This window comes from Physeter macrocephalus, chromosome 5 (assembly GCF_002837175.3).
Source record: "Physeter macrocephalus isolate SW-GA chromosome 5, ASM283717v5, whole genome shotgun sequence".
In the NCBI taxonomy this organism is placed as follows: Eukaryota; Metazoa; Chordata; class Mammalia; order Artiodactyla; family Physeteridae; genus Physeter; species Physeter macrocephalus.
This window is the reverse complement of record NC_041218.1, coordinates 68,839,312-68,857,492: the sequence shown is the minus strand read 5'-3', so window position 1 is coordinate 68,857,492 and position 18,181 is coordinate 68,839,312. Positions and strand designations below refer to the sequence as shown.

At 37.3% G+C, this 18,181-nt stretch overlaps 1 protein-coding gene across 5 annotated transcripts in view; it reads left to right on the top strand.

The window, feature by feature from the left end:
• ETV1 (ETS variant transcription factor 1) overlaps positions 1 to 18,181 on the top strand; it is a 94,128-nt gene that overhangs the window by 55,021 nt on the left and 20,926 nt on the right. For all 5 annotated transcript variants that reach the window (XM_007104894.2, XM_055085021.1, XM_007104892.3 and 2 more), the window contains 2 exons: positions 934 to 1,122; positions 5,439 to 5,686. In XM_007104894.2, coding sequence (XP_007104956.1) covers positions 934 to 1,122; positions 5,439 to 5,686 — 437 coding nt within the window. The remainder of the gene's footprint in view (positions 1 to 933; positions 1,123 to 5,438; positions 5,687 to 18,181) is intronic.

The window sequence follows — 18,181 nt, the reverse complement described above, 5'->3', positions numbered from 1 at the left end:
GCACGAACCCATGTCCCCTGCATCGGCAGGCGGACTCTCAACCACTGCACCACCAGGGAAGCCCTAGAACATCTTTTTTTGTTCAGAAATTTAAGTAAAATTTGTTTTCAATAAATTATTTTTTAGATTAAAAAAATTAGTTAAATCATATTCCTGAGAGCTACGCTAAAGAAAGCAACTTAAATTCATAATGTATATAAAAACAAGCTTACTCATTTTATTATTTTGTAATTGTGTTCAGAAGTTAGGCGATGATAACAGGATTTTACTCTTAAGAACATTATTTTGTACCTGTTCTTATACTCCAAGAAAGTTTAAAGATATCAGAGACATAAATCTTTATTAATTTGCCTCATAAACCTTTATTATCCTATGTGAGGAAATTAATGCCAGGTGTCATTTATTTTACATTAAAAAAATGACAATAAGGCAAAAGCATGGCCTTCTTAGAGTTCTACCACAAATAAAGGCGAGCCAGCTGTGATCCGCATCTCATTAAACTGATGTGAGTTCTTATTTTATTCTAAAATCTTATGTAATATAGAAGGATTATAATATCAGAAATATTTAATGATCTAGAAAAGATCTATGAAACTTGCTTAAGGAGACATATCAAGAATAGATGGAAATAATATGCCGCTGCTTTCACTGACAGAGATGTTCCTTATACTGTGTTGTTTGTATATATATTAAAAATAGATGCTTTTTATTTATGCTGTTACCAAGTTATACATTCATTATCCTATTTTCTTTTTAAGTGTGTGACAGTTTCAAAGATTACATGTTCTAGAGCTGCGGAAACCAAAAAACATGCAATTCCAACTTCCTTAAGACTTAAGCCTAAAATATTTTTTCTTCCCTTGGGTTGGGGGGAGAAAAAGTTTTAATTGCTCCAAGAAGCACATGTTCTCTTTTCTTTCATTCCTTGGGTAGTGCCTATGATCAGAAGCCACAAGTGGGAATGAGGCCCTCCAACCCCCCAACACCATCCAGCACCCCAGTGTCCCCCCTGCACCATGCGTCTCCCAACTCAGCTCACACTTCGAAACCTGACCGCGCCTTCCCAGCTCACCTCCCTCCGTCGCAGCCTATTCAAGACAGCAGCTACCCCATGGACCACAGGTAACTGCAAGTACCATTTTAAAAGAAATTTTGGTTGGAGTATAGTTGATTTACAATGTTGTGTTAGTTTCTGCTGTACAGCAAAGTGGTTAAGTTATACATATACATATATCCACTGATTTTTTAGATTCTTTTCCCATATAGGCCATTACAGAGTACTGAGTAGAGTTCCCTGTGTTATACAGTAGGTCCTTATCAGTTATCTATTTTATATGTAGTCGTGTGTATGTGTTAATCCCAATCTCCCAGTTTATCCCTTCTCCTACCCTTACCCCCTGGTAACTGCAAGTACCATTTAAAAAAACAAAAAACAAACCAAAAAAACAACTGTTTTTAGCATTCTTGGAAGAAATTCCTATTACTACCAATTCCTAAGACCTATAGTAAATTCAAGGGGAGTGTGTTAATTTTGCACATCTGTGCAAAATATTTTTAGGAAGAGCTTGCTCTATCTTTAGATGTAAATAATTTGTGGAGAAGGTCATTTATAAACATTCCTTTATAAACATTTAAATTGGTTGCTAAAATGGAAAATTAATCTATATACTGACATTTGAACATTTCCCTTTCGCTTTGCTTGAATTAAATTACTTCACTTAAACTTTAAATCAGATCATCCCATTTTTATGAGCATATGTGTGTACTTTTTCTATAAAGTTAGGAGACTAATTTTAGTAGGTGGCTTACAGAATTAGGTTCTTTACCTTAGATGAGTGGTTTAGCTGTACATAGTTTTGCAGAAGAAAACTTATGTGATAGAACTATCTTTCCTCCTTTCCAAGTGATGAATATTTAATGTCAGTAGAGGCATGACCCTGAACACTGAGAATATAAAGAGGTAGAGACTGAATTAGTATTACTTAGAAAGGCACAAGGCAAGACACAACATAGAGCTAGAGAGAATGTTACGGTGGGTAATTCTCGACTCCTAGAGATGAAAAAATTCGTATTGAAATAAAATGTTGGAGGACCTTTAGAGGCCTTAATAATACAACTTAAAACACAAGTCAATTATGTATAGCATCCTTTCTTCCCCTTCTACCTTGTACTTAATATAGAGTAAGTGGTGTGCTGGTAAATGGTTAACAACAGGCTCTATGGGAGAAAACCCAAGGACCTTGATCTATAGCATTTGATGAGTCTGTGATGTAAATATTGCCCGCATGGCAGACTCCAGGGTATCACTGTGACAACCCTGAATGTGGAATTGCAAAGAGATGTGTAGTAACACCACGAAACAGTATTTCTACCAAACAGATACAATAGACATAACCTCTAGAGCATAATTAGTATAATTAGTAGCAAAATGTAGTAAAAAAAATTCGGAAGTGATGAGTTTTGAGTGTTTTCTGCCTTTGTTTTAAATATAATTTTAAAATATTTTTAAATTTACATTATTTAATTCTTAACAATGGCTGTGTTTAAGAGTTGGCTCCCAGAATTCCTGAAAATTTAACAATAAGCCCGTGCAAATTGGCTCTGACACACCATTATAAAAATAGCTCAGCCAGAGGAATCTCCCAGATCAGCAGAGGAAACCAGAAGATGTGCCACTGGCAACTTTCTGAAAATAAGGGAGTACTCAGATCTGCTTTTTATAGGTTATTTAATGGGACTCAATCTCAAGTTCAGTAACTCTTTTGATATGAAGGTAAGATGAAAGCATTCTTTCCAATGTGAGACCAAGTAATAACTTTCCTACCTTGGTTTCCATCCCTGAGTCCTCTTGTGCTTTAGTTATGAAATGCTTCCCATTATCTTTCCCTTCTCACCCTGTGGACTTGAGACTTTGTCTGAGTGTAATGGTATGTGCATCTGTGTAAACAGTTTTGTAAATACAGATGAAAGACATCTTATTGCCGGGTGGGCCATTAAACAGATGCACATTGTGCAGGGCTGAAAGGGAAAAAGAGGATGACAAAGAAAAGCAAGTTTTGTTTTGTCTACTTCTGGTGACTTCCCAGAGTTCTTGATAGCTCGTCTCACACCTCAAATGAGGGCCAGAATTAGAGATTGCATAGTCAGGTGCTCTGTGCAGAATAGTTCTTTCTTATGGAAGGTGACTGCTGAACAAGCAGTATGGCTGTTTTTAGGTGACCTAACTTGAAATGCTGTAGCCAAATCCATTTTAGTTTCTCTACTTGAAGTCAAATATTTGAGACTGAGAACAGCCGGCCCGGAACTAGAAGAGGGAAGCTCAGGGTCTTTTCCCACTACCCCCAACTGAGTGTTGAGGACAGCACCAGCTGGCCCATCCCAGGAAAATCTCTGAAGCCGTATGCTTCTGAGGAGGATTTCTTGGAGAGCTCTAGCCAACAAATGACAGTCCCTCAGTTATAATTGGCAAATTTGCTCTGGGAACAGATCCTTTCCCCCAAATAGCCCCATCCAGCCGAGGCACCCCACCTCACTCTGGGAATGCTTCATGGCCAACTGGGCTGCACCCCGCTTCCTTTCCTCAGCCTCATTCTGCTTCCTTGGGCCAGCCAGCCCTTTGGCACTTTTTCCTGAACCCACTGTGCAAGAGCCCTGTCTCTTTTTCTCAGTGTTTCCCACCACTTAGACACTGTTTTTCTTCACCCAGGAGTTCATCAGCACGCTCTCCTTACCCAGGAACTCTCTCCAGAAAGCTTCTGGAGTCGCTTTCTCTTTACAATTGGTCATAAGAATGATACCACAAACTTGTAGTTTCTTATGAAGCACGTGTGTTTGATATATTCTTGGTCCTCAGTGAGTACCAACTGGAATCATGTTGACTTGTGAAAACAAATGGCTTGATTTTTCAACAAAGCTTTTAGTAGAAGTATTATTATCTTCCTTTGAAGGCTTCCCAAGGGAGCTGGTTTCTTTTTTTAACTTCAACTTACAATTTTCTTTTTCATTCTTTGACAGTTCTTAATGATAATTTGTTTCTTTTTTTGGCTAATGAAATAAGCAAGAGAAGGGACGTGAATGCGGCGCCAGTCAGCCTATTTTGCTGTATCTGAGTTTCTAAGTTTATTTTCTGCAGGTGTAGGTGGAATTTCAGTGCTTTCCAATGGCAACCAGAGAGGCTAGAGTTAAATCACAGGGTGGAGTGTTCTTAGAAATGCTAAAGCAATTGTCTTGCCATTCTTTCGCTTTTACCTTGTTTTCATTTAACGTTACCAAAATTAAATGTTAACTTTCCAAATTAAAGTCTGAGGAATGCTTTTGGGGGCGGGTGCAGGGGAGTTAATAGGCTTACATTTACTAATAGAAATGTTGGATAGGTTATTTTTAAGCACTCCTGGGCATTTTTAGAGCTGTTAAATCTTTAATTAATCCACATCTTTGCGGTGGGTCAATGATATTAGGATGAGAAACACAGAACTGAACGATGAAGGGAATTAGCCAATCAGTACACAGGATAACCAAGAAGGAAGGAGCGGAGAGACTCACTTTCAGCCTTCTGCCAAGGCCTTAGAACTTCCTCGTGACCTACCAGCACGACCTGTCCCAAAGCTATGTGATGCATGCATGTTCCTTCCGTCATTGGAGGTCTGCTGTAATATTTTATGCTTATTTTTATCAACCTGATATTTTGTTTGAAGCTCTTGGAAGCCAGTGAGTTCTGTGTTGCTGTTTGACAGTAAAGAAGTAGTCTTTTAAAACTAGCTTGGATTTCAGTCTCTATAATATTTCCCAGTTTAATTTCTCACTAGAATACCGTGTTATTTAGGACATTGTTGAAGATGTAAGAGTCCTGCACATTTGAGAAGAAAGTCATTCCCTTCTTGCTCCCTTGATAACTGATGGTAAGGGAAGGAAAACCAATAAGGAGGTTTCTATTTGGTTGATTTTGTTGGTTGGTTGGTTGGTTGGTTAGTTTGATAACAGAATTAAAAGCTGGAGGCTGTAGTTTGAAATCAGATTCTTTCTGGTTCCCCTGTTTTGTTTTGTTTTTCTTGTCTATAATTAATTTGAGACCCTCTTAATAAGGAAATCTGGTAAATGATCCAGTTGATTTCTAGTTGGTCATTTTAACTGTTAGAGTGTGTATTTCTTGCAAACACTACAGTGCTCTCCTAGCCTTCCTCGAAGCACATCTTTAACTTTTTGTCATGTACTGAAATGGTGCTGAATGGAACTAATTAGAAGGGGAACACAAGGTGTATTATGATTAGAAAGCACAGTGCTCCTGACCCAGGAAGGAGATATCTAGTCTTTGTTAAAGATTTACACTTCGGGTCAGTTGGTGTCATGTTCATTAACTAAGCAGTTAAAAATCGTGCCAGTATTTTTAAAGGGTATTCCTTGTTACTATTTTATTTGAAACATGCTCTCTTATTTCCCAGATTTCGCCGCCAACTTTCTGAACCCTGTAATTCCTTTCCTCCTTTGCCGACAATGCCAAGGGAAGGACGTCCCATGTACCAACGGCAGATGTCTGAGCCAAACATTCCCTTCCCACCTCAAGGCTTTAAGCAGGAGTACCACGACCCAGTGTATGAACACAATACCATGGTTGGTGGTGCGGCCAGCCAAAGCTTCCCCCCTCCTCTGATGATCAAACAGGAGCCCAGAGATTTTGCGTACGATTCAGGTAGGCCTGTGCTTTAAGTTATGTTTCAGATACCTTTTCACTTGCTTGTCAGTTTCATTAGTGTTGGCCACAGATTGGGTGGCTCCTGACCATTTTTTGGTGGAATCTTTCTGATTTATTCCTTCTTTGAATCTTTCTCTTTATTTGAAGGGTTGGACTGTCAAACCATTTTGGTATGAGCCAATGGGTGAAATAGTGTCTAGAAATGAAACCTGTCCAAAGACGAGTACAGTTTGTAAAATTACGCACACTCTCAGCCCAAGAGAGTAACATGATCATTCTTTTCTTGATTCTGGGCTTTCTTTCCATTTGCTCCTGCTGCACTGTTTAATAACAATATTTACAGAAAGCAATATTCTTCTGTACTGAGTAACTTATTGCTTTTAACTGTTTGTTTCTTTAATCTTGTGGCAAGATTCCAAGGGTCCAGAAGTAAGGATTCTTCCATATTGGGAGAGGAATAGCAAAAATAGCAATAATAGACTTAGCTCTAGTCTCGCCGAGCCTGAGAGATCTCACTAAGTAGTACGTCAAGATGGAGAATTGGGGTTTCCCGAAAGTGAAAAGCACTTATGTCTATTGTTAATGTTACCACCAACTTTGCCAGTATTTGACCTTAAGAACTCAGAAAAATTACTTAACTATTCTGTGCTCATTTCTCTTGTTATAATCTCAAAATCAGGACACCTGCCTTCAGAAATCTCAAGAATTTGGGGAAAAAGTATGAAATAAAAGCTAATGCTTCTAAGAAGGGCACCAGGCAAAATATTACTAACGTTATTGTAAGCACGGTCAATAGATGGTTGTGGACTTAAAAATATTTGAAAACAATGTGACTTCCTTTCATCGGGATGCAAAGTTATGGATGTTCTTTATGAAGGAACTATTGCTTCTCTAGGCATAACTCTGCTGAGTTTTTCTATCAGTTCTACTTGACGAAAGAAAATTGTCTCCTGGTCTGAAGTTTCCAACTTGCATAAAGTTACCTGTTTTATTATAAACTGGTCTTAAAGCTCAGCAAGAAGGAGCCCTACCACTGAGAGTCCCCCTCTGGCCACCCTTCCTCATTGGACAAGAAGTTGAAAAGGACTAAGGGGAATTGCCCGCTGAGAGGCTATACCTCTACTTCTGGAAGTTACACCAGTTACCCAGGACCCGTGAATTCCCTGCCCAGCCAGCCTTGAGTCCACTTCCAGGGCCTGAGCAAGTTTATCCCAGGCCTAGTTTTCTGAAGGCAGAGCACACTGTTCCTGTGTATACGTCTAGGTCCAAGGAGGTGGCCAAGGGACAGCTGTTTGTGGGAGGATGAGGATGAAGCTTGGTTGTGCCCATATGTTTGGTGTGTGAGGCCTCCGTGGTGTGGAACAAGGTGGGGTTGAGGGATAGGAAGAGAGGCAGGAAGGGGGTGGGGTGGGGCCGGGGTCTGAAGACTGAAAACTGGCTCCATACCATCCTCTTTCAGCACTAATCCTAGAGATTTCCCCAAATTCTAGGTTTGGCCTGGCCTTCCAAGTTGTTATGTTGTTATAGTTTCAAGGAATAGGAGGAGAGAACATATTTATTTATCAGTTTGTTTGGCTGGTTTATAGTTTAAAAATTTAAACATATGGTGTGAGGGACTGTACTTGAATGCTTGTCCCAGGCCCTGTAATTTGAAGACGGTCCTAGAATGTACCATAGTGTTTATACTTTAGAACCTTTTATGTTTGTCCATGATTTACGGGCATAATTAAGAACTCTGCACTACAATGGGCTTTATTATAGATAGGATTCATTTTTCTCTGCAAGTTTCTAGTCCCGTTTACTGATGTTATCCTTACTCTCCAAACCAAATTTTAATTTGCTGCACAGTTTTTTTAATTCATCGTGATTTCAAGAAACTTTACATGGAAATCAGTTAAAATAGCCCAGATAATTGGTTCAAAAGGACTTGTAGGTCATAGCATTTTTAGAAATTTCTTTGTGTTTTTAAGAAATTTTTTATATGTATAATCTCAGAGAGATTATCATTGAAATCATTTTCTTGATTCTGTGGTTTTCCATACATATATATATATATATATATATATATACACACACATATATATATATTCTCCTTATATTTATATTGTGTATAAAATTATATATAGCATGATGTTGAAGACGTGTAACTTTTCTTAAGAAGATGTGAACCAAACAAGAAAAAGATTTAAATAATCCATTGAGGGCAAAAAAAATAGGAACTGGGGCTGTGAGGTTTAATTGCATTATTTGTGGACCATATATAATATGAATTTCACAGTCAGCCACGGTCTGACCCTCAAAAGCACAGATTCAGTCACTTCTAACCTAAAGAAGGAGAGTCCATTCCTTAGCTCAGTCTGCTATAATAAAACACCATAAGTGGGAAAGCTGAAGTAACAGACATTTAACTTTCACAGTTCTGCAGGCTGGGAAGTCCAAGATCAAGGTGCCAGAAGATTCATTTCCTGGTGAGGCCTCTCTTCATGGCTTTGCAGATGGCTACTTACTCACTGTGTCCTCATGTGGCAGAGAGAGGGCTCTAGTCTCTCTTCCTCTTCTTTTAAAAGGACACTAATTCCACCATGGGGGCCCTACCCTCATGACCTAGTCTTATTCTAATTACCTCTCAAAGCCCCCGCCCCCCCTCCAAATACCATCACTTTTGGCATTAGGGCTTCACAATGAATTATGGGGGACACGATTATTCAGTCTATAACAGTCCAGTATCCTATTTGAAAGGTACATAGGGCATCTCTTTTGTAAGTTGCCATAAACCTTGCAAATGACTTGTGGAATACTTGTTTAATATTTAAGAAGCTGTTAATTTATGTTACTTTCTCCCCTGTAAATTATATTTCAAACTGCTAAAGTTGGACAACACCTTTGAATTCTAATTTCAATACTGCCAATAAGATACTCTTCAGTTTTGCTTGAATAGTTAAATAGTAAAGTTGTATCTTCTGGATGGATGTGGTCTAAAGAACTGTAGTTACTGTGTAACCAGGGCAGATGAAAAATTAACCTGTGTGTTTCAAAATATGTTTTACTGGCCACCAAATTGCTGCAATTAAGTTGACGCATCTGTATACGTCATACATTGCCGTCAACAAGTACGATCTCCAGATGTTTTGTTTTGTTGTCATTAGTTCTTTCATCCTTGCTGACAGAATATTAAATAACCTTTTTAGGAAATTGAATGTATTTATCACTGAATCACTAAGTTCTTTGTTCACTTATTGATGTTGAACAAGTAGCACATTAGAAAATACTTTATGTGATTTAAAGACAATGCAAAAAACGTTTCATAGTCCATTTACTCAGCATCTGTGATCCAAAGGTTGTCCTTTAAGAAGCCCTCTAGAACTCGTTATTGCTTAATTCAATATAACATAAATGTTGTGAAAATAAAAGAAGCTTTGTAAGTGAAAAGGTAGCATGATTATGCTGCAATAAAGCCTGACATTAATTATGATGTGGGAAATGGAAGGTCTATTAGTTATAATTATAATTACAGGAATGCAATTTCAACTGCTGAGTATTTAAGCTAAAAAATTGCAAAATATTATGTTAGTAGAGTAGAAATTTTTATTCAGGAAAAGGGACAAATCTTGGATCAGAAGACACTGAGGAGATTAAAAAAATGGATATTTAGGGCCAATTTGGTGAACCAGTACAGTGTGATCATGATTATATGATATTAAATTCTCAACAGTCCAACTGCATCTATTATTATTGTTTTCCTCCTCTGTTTCTCTAGCCTAATAGTGCTGCATAAAGCAGGACATAGGTTTTTTGTTTGTTGCTTGGTTTTTCTTGAATCCAACCTGATTCCTCTCTTTTGCCTCTATGGCCAAGTGAACTATGTAAAAAGCGTCGAATAAGCATTGTGTGCTTCATATGGATGCAATGCTCCATTTTCATAAAATCGTGGCTATTTTCCCATTTTCATGCTTGCATATGAGGTTTTGCAGATTCAAAATGCCCAATGAGGTAAATATTTTAGATACTCACAACAACATATTTTATTAGAGTTGTATGTGTTCGTTGATTCATCTTTTGTTTTGGTTTTGGTTTTGGTTTTGAATAGCTTCGGGTAGTATTTTTAGGAGGGTGGTGGGCACATGAAAGTAAAGTTTGACTCAAGAAAATATCAGCACACAATGTTCATGTGCTTTGATTAGTAGGTATTTTCACTCTCAGAAAATTATCTTAAGGAAGGGGAGACACAGGATGAATGTTTGGGGAGGGGGAGGAATATTACAGAGTAATTGAATGGTAATGTAAGTTATGGCTATCAATAACAGAAATATTATGCAGCCATTAGAAGTCAGGTTTTAAAAAATGTTCAGTGAAATGAGACTATTGAGTAAGAAAAATTATAAGTGTAAAGCCCGACTCATGCAAAATAAGACTCAGGACAGAAATACTGTGGTTGTATATGCGTGGTGCTATTATAGTCAATATTTATTTTGTCTGTAAAGTGCTTTGTCTTTCAATAGTGCTTATGTACTGCTTTCCTTATCAGACAGAGTACGTATTATATTTTAAAGTATCAACCAATTTAGAGCTGAAGAAAAAATGTGTCCAAATTAATCACATCAGTCCTATGGGTGAAAAGAATGCTAAGTTAAGGATGACATAGTCTCATTCATTGCAAACCTGACTTTCTATTCGTTTGTTTCCAGGACTGCCTTAGAGAGGGAGGAGAATGAATATGCTACTTGGTGGGTTTCAGGTTCATTCCTGCACTGTTCTTGCAGTCCCATCATTTAATGCTATTACCTTCCTTTGCATTTTGGGGTGTCTTAAAAATCTTAACCTCGGAGTTGATAGGAGGGGGTGATACATTAATAAGGTGTTTTTAACACTCAGTGCCTATTCTATTACTTTAATTAGTTTATAAAAGATACCTCTCAGCCCTGTGGTGGAGCAGTTTAAGCTAGGAGCTGGGAAGAAAGAGGGGAAAGAGAACTTTCAGGGACAGAGTAAGGTTTCTGAAATAAGAAAAAGGGGGAAAGCGTGTGCTTGGAGCTTCGGGAGAGGAGGAAGTAGTTGTAGAGGGTAGGGGAGGAAGTTGACGTCATGTTTTCTGAAGAAAAAGTTTCTGTATTTTTTAATTGTGTTTTTTAGGGCCATGAATCCTGGTACTGATGAGGCCTTCTTTCAGCTTGGAGGCATGTCGCATTTATGTGGTAGTAAATGTTAGCATTATTTTCAATTGGGAAATTGATGCAAATAGCTGTTTCATAGAATCATAAATCTTTAAATTCATGAAAGCTCTGGGGTATCACCTAATTCACATTCCTTCTTTACGCCCTATTGTACAGATAAAATGTCCGAGGCTCGTTCAAGTTAACTTACCATCAGTTACAAAGGTGTTTTGTGAAACAGCCAAAACCAGAACCAAGGTTTTCATATTCTTAGTTTAGTGCACAGTCCACAACCTATCTTTCTATATAATTGTCCAAAATAAAGTACTTTAATCCACAATTTGTTAGATATATTATTTATCCTTTTCTCTAATTTTTAGAATGAGTATTTGCCTATGTCTTTTTTATTTTTATTTTTATTTTTTTATTTTATTTTTTTTTTTGCGGTACGCGGGCCTCTCACTGTTGTGGTCCGTCCCGTTGCGGAGCACAGGCTCCGGACGCGCAGGCTCAGCGGCCATGGCTCACGCGCCCAGCCGCTCCGCGGCATGTGGGATCTTCCCGGACCGGGGCACGAACCCGTGTCCCCTGCATCGGCAGGCGGACTCTCAACCACTGCGCCACCAGGGAAGCCCTGCCTGTGTCTTTTAAAAGCTCTATGTGACCCAGGGCAAAGAAAGCATTTGCATTAAAACTTAAGGTGTGCTTTTCCTAATTTGGGGGTATTTGTTTCACATTGGACAGTCCCCAGATTTTATTCTGTTAGGTGCTCACTGTTGTAAGATAGGAAAATATAAAACTTCAAATGATAGTTCAGATTAAAATGCATTCTATTTCCTTTTTAAAAATACACCATAAACATGATCAAAAATTGAGATTGTCAGAGAAGTAACTTTTCCTACTAGTTCTTCTGAAAAAGGCTGAACAATAATTAGAGGGGGGCTTCCCTGGTGGCGCAGTGGTTGAGGGTCCGCCTGCCGATGCAGGGGACACGGGTTCGTGCCCCGGTCCAAGGGGATCCCACGTGCTGCGGAGCGGCTGGGCCCGTGAGCCGAGGCCGCTGAGACTGTGCGTCCGGAGCCTGTGCTCCGCAATGGGAGGGGCCACAACGGTGAGAGGCCCGCGTACCGAAAAAATAAAAAATAAAAAACAAATAATAATAATAATTAGAAGGAAAAGTATCAAATTGATGGCCTAGCCAGCTCTAAAATTCTTTGATTGATTTATATAAACTTTGAGTTTGTCTGAGCCTTCTTTCTTATTGGACTTCGCTCTTTGTTAAAACACTTGATAGCTTGATGGCTTAAAATTTAACTCTAAGAGTCATTTTCAAACTTTTGTCAGCTGAATCTATTTTTCAGCAGAAAGCTTATGAAGGACTACGGTATCTAAAACAGATACGGGACTTCCCTGGCGGTCCAGTGGTTGGAACTCCACGCTTCCACTGCAGAGGGCGAGGGTTCGATCCCTGGTTGGGGAACTAAGATCCCACATACTGCGTGGCATGGCCAAAAAATTAAAAAACAAAACAAACAAAAGAACATATAAGGAAAGCTTACATTTGGAAAAATAAGACGGGCCTTTTCTATCTTTCATTTTTAAATCCTAGCAACCCTTCCCAAGTTCTCCATATACTTCATCACCTTAGGACTTTGATGAAGGGCAATAGACAAACCTTCAAATTTAGAGAGTAATTATCTGTACTTAGCATGTAGAAGAATAATAACGTAGGCAGAGAAATGATAAAATAAATGCACAATACTTAGCTCATGTTAAATATGTTAAAACTAGGAATATGTTTAACTTTCATCTGTGAGAGCTGACAGATATATCTGGTACTCACATAGGTCCAAGCTGGCACTGTAGTCATAAGAGTTAAATAGTTTTGCATTTCTGAAACGGCAAGAGAAGATTTTTATGTTGTAAATGTTATTCTGTGCTTTGCTGCGTTGATGGGTACTCATATAGCAGAGAAAATAGTGAAGTAATTCCTAATGCTGCTCTTAGTGAGCATTGCTTGGGATTCCCCTTGCAGAATTTAGAATATGGTTTTCAGGTTAAAGTTATAGGATGAAATCAGTAGATAATAGAGCAAGAAAAACATAATTGTTTTCTGTAGCCACATAGCAATATGAGTAAATAGTGCTTTATGTGTTTGGAGATGATTTGTCAGGGCCTCAATCAACTGGCTCAACTTGCACAAAATTACAAAAAAACAAAAACCAAAAAACACCGAAATTCAGAAGGCAAAGTGTACTCAGTAGTTTATTTCTAAACTGTTACTATTATGATTGTGACTACTACTACTGTAGTAATAGCTCAGAAATTCTGTCGTCAGGATATATTATTTTTTAATGATTTCTTATTATTTACTTTTTAAGAGGGGATATATATTTTAGGGAAACTAACCTCATGTATATTTTATAATAAATGTTCTTATATGTTTTCTGAACAATTGAGTTATACATAAGTAAACAACCAAAAATATTGTTCAAGAAATTCAAGGAATGCAGTGATGACAAAAGGAAACTGTTGAAAAATGCTCATTAAAGTTGGATGGAACAGAGAGAATAGAAGTAAAGGCTACTGATATTTATTTTGAACTTCAGGCTTGCCATAAACTAGCTTCTTCATTTCTGAAATGGAAGGCCCCATGATTGATAATTATAACTTTAATTTTTAAAAATATGAAATAAAAACATTTAGAAATATTAAGCTTTACTTCATCGCTTTTACTTACGTATCTTTGAACCACCTTAAAAACTAACTCTTAAAAGAATACTGAAATTTTTTAAAGGCAAAAAAACAGAATGTTATCTAAGAATTAATAATTGAATGTACGTTGACTCTTCAGTGGTCTTTCTCTGTTCCATGTTTTCTCTGGATGATAGATTATAGGATTCCTTATCATCTCCCCTCCTGGTTGTGTCAAGTATTTTAATTTTAGTTTAATTTTAGTTTAAAGTTAAATATGGTGGTAACTTGATTTATTCTCTATCATTTTATTAGCCAGATATTAGGAATTGGAAGATAAATATCAAATTATAACGCCATAGTAGAAAATCTTGCACACATTTAAAGCCAAAGACCATGCATTTTTCATGTTTCTCCTCATTCCTTCTTCTATAGGCATAGCAAAGATCCTATGAGAAATCAGTTAGAGATATATTCAGGGATTGTTGACTGCAACCATTTCCCAATATGGCTTCAGGTCACTGGAAGAGAAAAGTATTTTCTTCCCTCTGGAGTCAAGGACCAAGTTACAGATGGCTGATAAAACCCATTATATGTTTTAACAGTGTTTGGTATTGGAATGACTCTTTACAAATCATTCCCATAATTGTTCATAAATAGTTTTCTTCCCTCCTAAAAACTCTAGATATTTTTAAGCATTACCATCTTTAGTAATTTCCAGCGCAGCGATGATTATGGTTCCATGAACTTTGGCTTTTTGTACCTGATATTTAACACTCCCAAAGGCCAAGCCTTGGCCCTACTCCATTACTAAGCATCATTTGCTTATGGCCACATTTTTTCCTAAAACATGGCAGCTGATTTTCTTCCCTCCTAACTTTGAAACCATTGCTCCAAGAATTTCAAGTGGAGAATCACTTGGGAATTTAAAGGAATGAGCTTATTGATCCTTCAGAAAAAATTAACATCTTAGCTGTTTCTCTAGCATCCAAATATAATTTTCTTTTTCTCAGTGTGTGATTTGTGGACTAGTAGATCACTTAATCTCTGATTTTTAGGTGCTTAAATTGTGAAAAGTGACGGTGATGCCTTCCTAATTGATTTTGTTATTATAATAGAGCTCACAATTTGACTTTGCTTTTTATTGCTTAGCAGATCTCATATGAGTTTTCCTCATTCAGTTCTGGGTTAAAATAGCAAATCTCCCCAAACAGTACTTTGGTCCACTATATCAGTTTTTCTAAGAAATACTTCAGTATGCTCTAAATCTACAGTTACAGTAAGTGGCATTGGCTAGTGATTTGATTTGAGAATTGAGACTATGGTCTGGATTTACTCTTTATGCATTAACACAGGTCAAATGGACAGGGACTGTATTTTAAGTCAGTAATGGAAGGCTGAAGGCTGTCTTAAACCAATCATATCAGTTTTACCCATGACTGATTGATCCCTAGGGGCAGAGCCCTGTAAGCATTTCTCTTACATGAATGGACTCTATAGAGCCTGGAGTTTCATTCATAAAATGGAGACTGAAAGGAAACACACTCACACACATACACACACACACACACACACACACACACACACACTCCCTCCCTCTCTCTCTCTCTCTCTCTCTCCTTCTCTCTCTCTCTCTCTCTCACTCTCTGGAATGTCCATTTATACAGAGCTGAAGGGTATAGTGTTCCATCAGCTGCTGCTTTTGCCAGTTGACTGGAAGTAATGATTAATGCTCATTGGTCCTGCCTGCATGTAACCTGACACTATTTATGGCCTTGCAGTGTTCCTAATGTATAGTGAATGAGAAGACAACATTCTCAAATCAGAAACATAAACAGGAACTGGTGGGTCTGAATTCCATTCAAATATGTCATTTCAGCCACACAGTGTTTGTCTAACTTGGATTTTACAGGCAGGAAAGGGGGAAGGGAGGGATAATCTGCTTGAGAGTTGAACTAGCATGAAAAAAGGGAATTAGAACGGGGAGCGGAGGTGGGGGGTGTACTTTTTTAGTGTGGGATTTTTAGTTTCTTTTTAAAGAAAACAACCAGGATGCTTAGGCCCAGAACTGCTTACTGCGAGTGGGTGAGGTGAACATGCAACTGTTTTCATATGTGCAACTAAGATTTGCAATTAAATGAGACAGTTTAAGGATGCGCATTTGGATTTCTCCCTCTGTGTGTGTTTCATAAATGTGAACAAGAGAGGGAAGATAAATATTTATTTTTTCAAGTATATATCTGAGTATATATGTTTAGGTTTAGAATATTGTTATAGAATATTTTACACTTAAAGGATCTCTGTACTTAAGTGACTTAACTATTTAATAGTTTAGAGGAAAGGGAGACTTTTTATTTCATAAAATATTTTTACCTAACATAGGCATAACTTAATTGAAATCTTTTCAAGGGATTTTTTTCAGATTAAATAGATTATTGTTTTTATCGTGTGTGTACATGTGTGTAAATTTTCTATTTCATTGCTTCTAATACAGTCTTGAAAATTTTACAAAGATAGCTATTCAAAAACACATGTGAAAAACAAAGCAAGGCAAAATTGAAAGAATGATACGCATATATCATTATGATTTATTTACTATTCTCTTAAGTTTAGAAAAGTGTCTTTGAACATTCCATTCTGCTAACCCTTCTTTTCAGTGTGTGGGCCCTCACAGTTCACTGTTTTCATCCACATGTTTTTGTTATTCTTAGCATTAAAAAATAAAACCACCCACTTGGTATGACACTGGAAACATTATACTGAATCCTGGACCTGTTACCTATTTACTACCAATGTCATTTTGAGCATGTTTTGTTACCTCTTTTGTCCTCAGTTTCCTCATTCATGGAAAGGGGAAAATAATTCCTATACCTTTTGTGTGTTTGTAAGGATTAAATATGACTATGTTTGTAAAATTGCTAATATAGTGTTAGGGGTACAGGCAATTAGAGTAAGGATTTCTGTTGATATGATTTTATCTTTACTTCTAGAGATTTCCTCAGACTGTTGCTAGTTCTTGAATGAGGTGCCACTATTATTTCTAATATTTATAAATACACTTTGGTGCTAAAGGATAAGACAAAATAAAAGAGATATTCTTACATTAAAACAATCATATTGTGCATGGCCAACAAGATAGTGTACGGTTATGCTGTGTTTCTGACGTAGTGAAACAATCATACTGAACTTACTGCTAGTGTTATTCATGTTTAAAGAAAGGAGACTAAATCATCTGAATATTGAGGTGATCCAAGGAGAAATGAGTGAGAGGACAAAGCAATTCATGATGTATGTTTCAAATTGTGTAGGTTCCAGAAAGGGAACAATTCAGTATTGAAGCTCATCATGAAAAATTCCCCCACTTCAGAATTTTTTCTGTGGCCTGTTTTGGCAACTAATGGAATCTTTTCTCATATATATTTTTAAACTTCCGTTAATTGTCAGAGTGCAATAATATCTAATAAGTAGTCAAAGTTAAAATTGTGCTTATTTTGTGCAATTGTGTTTCCTATCATTTCAACTTTATTTTCAACTCTAACTTACTGAAACCTCCACAGGCTTATAAAACTTGTAAAACTGTGAGCCAACTACATCATAATAAGCTACTCTTTGAATGTGGTGGTTATTTGTGTAGGATACTGTCCCCTGCAAAAATAAAAAAAAAAAAAAAAAAAAAGCAAAAAAACCCAGATGCTTACAAGAGAAGTTTGTGGTTTCTTAGGTAAAATTCTATGCTGTTATTTTAGGTTATGTAGCCTTTACGTTTTAAAAGCATCTGAATGCAGATAACTGTGTTACTTTTTTTTCTTTTTTAAGGTTTTGCAAGCACTATTCTAGGCATACAAAGAATGACATAGTTCTCTTTCTGTCCTCAAAGTCTGTCAACAGTAGATTCAGTACATCTGATCTGTGGCAAAAGAAATATCTCTGCAGATTTTACATTACTTATATTCACAGTTTACTAAAAATCCTAATGACAAAGCTCCCATCTAAGTGTGAATGAAGTAATACCAAATGCATCACTCTCTTAAGATTTCAGCCACCTCCAACTTTTCTGCCTTCTTCACATGAGTTTCAGTGACTAAGTTGTTATATTCACATAGAGCTTTTGTGACTGACAACAGACAGATCTTTTAAAACTTGACTTAAAGCCTTCACACTTGAATTCAGACTTATTAATACTGGGTCTTATTTTTTAGAGTTAATTACTTTCAGGTTTGTTCTATAAATAGATTGTACAGGTGTAAAAAAGAATCCTCAGGTTAGCATCCTTTTTAGAACACTTTATAAAATATATTTTCTTGATTAGCTACACGAAATCTCTTCATGTGGCAAGTAGAAATGCAGAGTACAAGGATGCTACACTAGTATGTATGTGAAGACCTGTGCATTTAAATACATCTTTATGATGCTCATTTATTTATGCACTCTGGAAAACCTTTGGATTTTAAACATTAAACTGAGTTTGCCAGGAAATGAGAAGAAACAAAAAACGTAAGTTTAAGAAAGACAGGGGCTTCCCTGGTGGCGCAGTGGTTGAGAGTCCGCCTGCCGATGCAGGGGACATGGGTTCGTGCCCCGGTCCGGGAAGATCCCACATGCCGCGGAGCGGCTGGGCCCGTGAGCCATGGCCGCTGAGCCTGCGCGT